Genomic DNA, 8,069 nt, shown 5'->3' on the forward strand with positions numbered 1-8,069 from the left:
CGTGGGAATGACATCCCCAGGCTGTGACTGCTTCATTGCCACCTGCATCCATAGGGAGATGTGTCCAGGATATTTGACTCACCTACAGACAAAGGCTGCATCTCTCTGCAGTGGTGTAAATAACGTGGTGCTCCTTCTCCAGTGCTGTGAGGGCAGTAAGACTCTTCCTTCTTATGGGGATTAGATAAAAAGTAGCTTTGTCCTGTATAAATTACCCCTACTCTGTGGTCACTAGAGGAGGGGGTAACTATCTTGGGAGCTGTACGAGCACATGAGAAGTAGTTTTCATGAATGAAACTACAATGGAGCAGTCCCCAGCATGCTCAAGTTTGTCACTTCTGAGACATTTACAGACAGAGCATGAGTGTATATATATTTTTAGCAGATGATAGAAAACGTTTCTGAAAATTTGATCTTCATTTCTCTTGCATCTCTTTGGTGCAAAAACTTCTGGTTTTGGAATGGCTTCTGATACCATGTTTTAATTATCACTTTTTTTTTTCTGGCAACTGTAAGACTCATTGTCATATGACAGTAAGGCACATTAAGCAAGGTAGAACCTTTTAAATTTATCATTAGAACCACTGAAAAAAATCACAAGGGGTATTTAGAAAATAACAGACTAATCACAGAAACTGGGAGCAAATTTCCTGTTACCTCATTCCTTGTCACTAAGAGTATTTTCCACATTTACTTCTCCCCAGTTGTAGCTATATCAGCCCAGAGTTTCTGTGACCTTCCTGAAAGTGAAGTTGTTTTCTAGTTTTATGCCATCACCCCTAAATGTATGCTTTTATATAACATTAAGCCATCAACAGATAATGAAAAAAAATATCGTTGCTGAAATAACTTCGAAGTATACTTGTTTATTTGCATCTGTACATGTAGTTGATTTCCCCACAACACATTTCAGTTTGCTCCTTTCCGACTTTTTTATTTTTCCCTTTTTTTTTTTTCTAGAGGTGGCTGGCATCAGGATAGCTTGCAGAAACCAGCTTCAAAAGTTCATGCCCTCTCTGGAAAAAAAAATGTCCATAATTTAAGAAAAATCTTAAGTCTCTATAATATAATTCTTCAGACCTATATGCATGCAATAGTGCAAACGATAGGTATACAAGAAATACAATACAATACACCACGAGCATTCAAGATCCCTGCGTTAATATCTCACACCTCTTCCTATTTCACTTCTTTTCGTATTTGGGAAAAAAAAAAAACAATCCATAGGTTAAATAATAATGAAGGCCAAATTTCTCCTTCTTCAGAATATTGAGTTAAGTATAGGAGCACAAAATATTTCATGGCAACTCTTGTAAGTAATTTCATTGGATTACATCAGATCTCCAAGGATAAGCAGTCACTAGTAACTGGCACAAAATAACATTATTTGGAAAAGGAGAAAACAGGCTTGTAGGTCTTCACTAGCACTGAGCAATATTTCTAACTGGTGATGCCTATTAATCAGTATGATTCTGTGTAACAGGTTCAGGTGGAAGGCCCACCCCAACTGACAAAGACATCCTTTCCTCTGGCCGTAGGTAAAGAGTTATCAAAACACAGTTTTACTAAGATCAGTAAATAGAGTAAAAATCATAGAAGCTACTCTAAATTTAAAACCAGAGGCCCAGGCAATTTCACCTCTCATTATATTTTAACCCACAGAACAGAACTCAAAACCTTTAAGAACTGGGTAGGAATTTTCACAAGCTGTTGTCTAGAATTTTGTGATCTATCTCTAAAAAAAAAAAAAAAAAAAAGAGCCTGTATTTTTTTGTTTTATCCTGACTGTAAAAATACACTATCATTCTAGATTTTTTTTTTTTAAAGCAATGCATTAGCAGACCCATAATTTAGTTTCAGTTTCAGGTGATTCCACTTTACAAAGCTCAGTGAGAATTTCAGACTGCAGTATTCCAGTTCCAAAAGCAGGCAAACTTACCTGAAACTGGAATTTTCTGTTGACACAATTTAAGGAAAACCTCAGCTCCTGGAAGCTTTTCTTGTGTGGCTTTGGTGAAAGGCCTCAAAATGTCCTTTAGAACTGTAGAACAGTATTTGTAGCTTGGATGTTTGATTATGCTGCACACATTGGTAGCCAAAGGAAAGTGTGGTATGTTCAGAAATACCACAGAACACAAGATGCTACCCTACCCATGAAGTCTACAAACTCACTCAACTTAGGTAGAGGGGCACTCAGGCAAGCCTAAAAGCAGATTCAGGATTTTTTTCAGCATTCAGTCATTCACTATCCTCAACCCTCAGTTTCTGAAAGAGAAAATTTTACCTTCTGCTTGCTGCTGCTTCTTCTTCTGCCACAAGAAAATAACCAAATAATTCCTTTAAAACAGGTAATATGCATTGGCAATATGGGAACATGAATACATGACGTATCTTGCCTTCTCAAAGTCTTGTACAACTCCTGCATGATATTTTCTGAAGATAGAAATTATTAAATTATTGTAACACCACTGCATGGTCAATTTTACACCATATATCCAAAGTGCATTTTAAAGGAATGTGCACTCATGAGTTTGGAGACAAGTGTTTGTGCTGAAGACATTGTTTGTGTATCTACAGTTCAAAGCATCTTCTAGGTCTTAATAAATGTAAGTGTTCACCAAGAGCAATCCCTCATTGGCATCAAAATTAGAACTGTAATAGGAAAAGTTTGGTTTGTGGTTTTTTTGTTGTTGTTTTGTTTGGGATTTTTTTTGTTCTTTTTTTTTTTTTTTTCCCCAAAGACACACTGGCTTTGGATTAGTTCCATCAGTTCTATTAGAAAACCATAAATTGCCTTATATCAATAGGACAATCTTAACAATGCTCTTAGAGGCCAGGCTGCCTCTCATCCACTTGCCGTTAGCAGATGATGATTGTTGCTGCTGCTTCATCAGCTTTTTACCTACTCATGTTGGCAGCTCTCTATAAATGAAAACTCATCTGAGGCTTTCATATTGCTCCGAGACAATTTAGCTAACTCAAATACAAGATGCACTGACAAAATTAAGAGTCCGAATTGCCTCGATTATTAATAAGACCTTACTTTTCCAGGATTGCAATTATTTACCTTTATTTAAGAGAAACTAAGAGATTGTGCACCAAACGCCACTGAACCACAAAACCAGGAGAGTCCTGCATTTCTTCTTACAAAGTTCAGCCAGCCAAAAAGAATAAATAATGAAGCGCAGAGGTTTCTGCATACACTAAACAGATCCATTAAAGTGGATTTATCTGCACCATTTCCCTTAAATTACAATCATGCCCTACTTCCATGCAATTTTCTGTATTTTCTGAAATTACGTTACTGGCGATCTAATCTGTTGTTTGGTAGTGCTGTTATAACAGGTTATGAAATACGTATTGGGCAACTATTGGAAGTCTTGCTGACTTGTGAGCCTCAGCAAGACCTGGATATTGCTAGACGGATGGAGAGAGACCTATTACCTGCATCAGTACTGAAAGAGAGTAAATTTTACCTAATGTTCCTTTTCACTATTTCTATGTGTTTTAGAAAACAAAAACATGTTCAGGTAATTCAAGAGTGCCGAGTAACAGAAGAAGTAGGAGGAAGAACACTCCGGTCTGGTGCTGCAGTTCTACCTCTGACAGGTTGCACCCTGCAGCAGACACACTCGGCAGCATGGCACTTCTCTCCCACTCCTCGTTGTCTGAGGAGGAGTCTCACCCTCTACCATGTGCACTCTCACCAGTCCTTTCAGTAGAGCAGTTTCCATCAAAATATGAATGTTCAGATACACAAATGAGCAGAGCATGCTCACATAGCATAACAGAATAATTCCCAGCATAAACAAAGCAATTACTCAATTATACATAAGGGGTTCATTACCCTTGAGCAACATCTAGATTTTACTAAGCAGTTAAAATTCTCTGGGGCTTTCATTCACTTGCCTAAGAAAAGATTTTAAAGATGTTTTCATCAGGGTCAGAGAAATGTTTGGAGAGGGCAAAAGCCTTACCTAGTACACGTTTATAGCTCTCCAAAACGAAACTGGTAAAAGCAGATTCAATCTCGTAAACTTTACCCAAGTGACACAAACATCAATCAGTTTGGACCACTTATTCTTACAAAATAATCTAATTATTCTACTTTCACTTTTTCGAAAAATTAAGATGTCACATATGACTTTTTATATCTCTGCAAAACAATTTCTAGCGCATACTACAGTTTGTTAAAAGGATAAGCTAATAAAATAGACATTCCTGTTTAAATCTAAGAAATGTCAAGTCTTCCAAATGGTTGAGAATTCAAGGTTCACTAGAGTCTTCTAGCCCCTGTAGTTCCCAAGTGGCTTTTACAAAACTTACAACAGCATTTAGTTATTTTTAGAAAAATCTATGTAAAACTAACTTTTAAGTCTGCATTTTTCCCAACAGGAGAAAAAGTACTTTAGCAAAGCTGACAATCAAGCAGGGACACAAGGGCAGCCAGCTCTGCCACGCGACCAAACCAACCCAAAGGAAAGCTTTCATGTTCCATGCTGGGGCAGCTCTGCCCTGCCAGCAGGCCAGGGGAGCTGACATGAGCAAAGTGGTGTGGGTTTCTTCCAGACTTCAGGTAAGAACACCACAAACAAGGCAGTGAGGAATTTACTGTTGTTTTAAGGAGTCCAGCCAACACTGGGACATAGGATTTCTCCCTCCTGGCCATTAAAGCCCAACATGCAGGGAGCTTTCAAACATCGCCATGGGATTGCATTCACCTGACAACCATGGCCAGACCCTGACCCCTTTCCCTGCCTCTGGCTTATATCTGGGCTCCCTCCAGATGCTGGTTTCCTCCTACCTGCTGCCTAGTCCAGCTTCAGATTTGGCAGTGACTCCTGCTAGGGCAGTTCACACACACACGCACACACAGCACACACACACACACACACACACACACCAGGATCCCCAGAGCACCACACTGGCGAGCCTGAGGCTGGCCCTCAGGTCCTGGAGCTCCTGCGACCCAGGGCCTCTTGTCCCGTTGCAGGTGCCCAGACCTCCTGATACCGCGCATCCACCCACGCAGATGCAGCACAGAAAGCCAGGTCAAGCAGAAAGTATCAGAAAAAGTCTTTAATAAGCTGGGACAGACCGCAGTGATGTGACACAGGGCTCAGTGAGAAAAGAGCACAGCCTACCTGAGACCATCCCCTTTTATCTCTGCTTCTACTTTTCCATGCATGTCCTTCCCATATCCCCCTGACCTTTCCCTTCCCTTCCTCTGCTCCCGTCTCCTCCCAAACCACGTGATGCTAACTACTTTTCCCCATCAGTCCCAGTTTTGCCACACCCCTACCCAAACTTGGTATTTCTGAAAACATCAGCTGGGTGCCTTCAGCCTTGCAAGGTGTTACTGATACAGCAGTAGGCCTCACCAGGCTCCCCCCAGCAATCCCTGAAATTATACACGTTAAGAGGACCATCTTCCACTTAAACACCAGTGAAAGCTGTCCTTTCACGGCAGCCATCTGTAATTTTTGTCAGCTTCTCACTCTAATTTGTGTCCAGCAACTTCTCATATCATGACCAGCAGTTTCTCATGGTCTTTTCCATTCCTTCTTTTGAAACCTCAGGTCAGGGGCTAGACATCTGCCTGTGCGATATAAGATTTCAAACACAAGAAGTGCAGGCACTCTAAACGGTCACAGGTTTAACATGCAACAGTGCTGAAGAAATGCTTCTGCCCAAGTGAGGGTGCCATTATCTACCGCAGCCGAATGTCTGGTTCCAGGTTTCATACAGCTCCAGGTCCTTTGCGGAGACGCTGGGCCGCACGGTTCTGAAGGCACTCTCAAAGTCCAGGAACGCAATAGGCCGTACTTGGTCCGGCATGATGGTTGCAATGTCCAGCAACTGAAGACTGCGGATAGGGCCCAGAGAAGCTTCTCGACAGAGCTGTGTCATGTCTGCCCCAGAAAAGCCACTCGATTTCTTAACTATGAGTTCCATCTCCTCTTCATTTAGAGAGCAGTGCTCCTTTGACATTAGACGGGTAACAATCTGCTTCCTGGCTGAAGCTTCTGGAAGAGGAATGTACAGTCTCTTCACCAGTCTCCTGCGTGCAGCTTCATCAATTTCTTGGGGCCGATTTGTTGCTCCAACCACTAGAATACGATCTTCAGAGGAGGTTGTTGCCCCATCCAACTGGACCAGAAATTCAGTCTTTATTCTTCTCGATGACTCATGCTCCCCATCTCCACGCTGAGACAATAGGGAGTCGATTTCATCAATGAAAATCACTGCTGGCTGTTGACATCGTGCCACAGCAAACAGCGCACGGACCATCTTCTCCCCCTCACCCATCCATTTGGAAGTCAGAGAAGAGGCACTGATGCTAAAAAAAGTCGCTCCAGACTGGCATGCGATGCACTTGCCTATTAGAGTCTTGCCAGTCCCAGGGGGACCAAAGAGAAGTATTCCTTTAGGAGGACCACGTAACCCAGTGAAGATGTCTGGCCTCAGCATAGGCCAGACTACTATTTCTTTTATAGTAGCTTTAGCGAATTCAACTCCGGCAATGTCATCCCAGTTGACAGGAGGCCCATGGTCCATGATTTCATGCATGATTAGTTCAACCATTTTTGGTTCTATGTTTTTCAGTCGTTCATCTACAGGCAGTGACAGATCAGTTGGTCCTCTGACATGAGGTTTACACTGTGCTCCTCCGTTTTCATTTCCATCTTGTTTCAGAACTGGAGGAACAAACTTGCCAAAGGGACCCCGAGATCTGCCTGCACCCAGTGATTTTTTTACACCTCCATATGACAAGACTGGGGCCCGCTGGGGTAGACTTTGAGATTTCTTTTGCTGATCCACCCATAGCTGTTCTTTTGCAGTTCTAAAACCAGGAACACTACTCTCTTCACTTCTGTTCCTAAAACCTGAAAAACTGCTGGTTTCTGTATTAACAGCAGCCTGGCACGGAGCAAGGCCGGGATTCACTGTGCTGCCTTCATCAGGCAGACCATAGGTTGCTTTTCTTTTTCCAGCACTTGCAGACCATGCAGGCACAGCTGCCTGGCTGGAAAGAGAGTTTTGTCCATCACGACAGCTACCTGACATTCTCAGAGAACTACTAGTTGCCCATTCTTTACTCCCAAACAATGGAGTGGCCTGGAAACCAGTATGAGCCTGTTCATTTAAGGATGCTGAGGAGGCAGGAACTGTATCCAAAGTTTTGGTCACAGGAGACACAATGCTTTGAAGACATTTTGACGATGAGGGTTGCTCATGGAGATCTGGCCCCTGACTTGTACATTTTGCTGAGCCAGCACAGAGCTCGATCTCTCCAGCAGTGCTGAAGACACTGGGTTTAGGACAACCTGGAGCAGCAGATGCAGTGACCCCTTTATCAGCTACTACACAGGCATCTGTTGGTGCCATCTGAGAGCTCCGGAAATTTTTGCCAGCCCACATCCCCTCTTGCACACACTTTAATTCCAATACATTATCTGTTGTCAAGGCAGATTCCCACTTGTCGCTGTCATTTTGCTGACACCTTGCCAAAGTCAGAATGTTTTCAGCGTAGTTATTCAAGCTGGTCTCTAAGTTGTCAGAGTCAATAATTGCAGAGTATTTCTCTGCATATTTTTTAAACAGGTTGGCAGCACAGACCTGAGAGATCTCGGAGTTTGCCCATGCATACTGAATATGCAAGATTTTGGCACGGTATTCATCTGCCTTCTGCCCAGGTGTGCAGGTGCCAGAGGTAATAGCAAAGTAACTTTTCTGCCAGTCACTCAGGTGCACGGTGCTCTGGCTGGGGGTTCCCATCACCAACACTGAAACACACATGAAATGCCCACAGTTAGAAAACGCATTTCACTGCTATTTGCTTTGGCTGCTTTCCTAAAGACATACACATGAGAAAGTTAATTGGCAGAAATGGCGTGATACATCTTGTAAGCTACTTGGGCACTCCGGACACTTCACCATTTTCAAAAAGCAACCTGGCTTGTGGTATAAAGCCACTTAGACTGAGGTTCTCTTTTCTGCATTGTTCAAAGAAAGAAAAGAAGTGGGGTGGGGGAAGTTTGCTTCCAACCAGAGGCCTCCTGGGGAGG

General features: G+C 42.5%; 1 protein-coding gene across 1 annotated transcript; it reads right to left on the reverse strand.

Annotated features, from left to right (window-relative positions):
* Positions 1–5,630: 5,630 nt before the first annotated feature.
* FIGNL1 (fidgetin-like 1) lies at positions 5,631–7,779 on the reverse strand. Its single transcript, XM_008936396.1, has one exon. The coding sequence runs from the start codon at positions 7,777–7,779 to the stop codon at positions 5,707–5,709; it is 2,073 nt and encodes a 690-aa protein (XP_008934644.1). The 3' UTR covers positions 5,631–5,706.
* Positions 7,780–8,069: the final 290 nt, after the last annotated feature.

The sequence above is a fragment of the Merops nubicus genome, unplaced genomic scaffold (genome assembly GCF_000691845.1).
Source record: "Merops nubicus isolate BGI_N331 unplaced genomic scaffold, ASM69184v1 scaffold48952, whole genome shotgun sequence".
NCBI classification, from domain to species: Eukaryota; Metazoa; Chordata; class Aves; order Coraciiformes; family Meropidae; genus Merops; species Merops nubicus.

Coding starts and splice junctions, on each gene's coding strand:
- FIGNL1 (XM_008936396.1), bottom strand. CDS start 7,779: ATGGGAACCCCCAGCCAGAGCACCGTGCACCTGAGTGACTGGCAGAAA.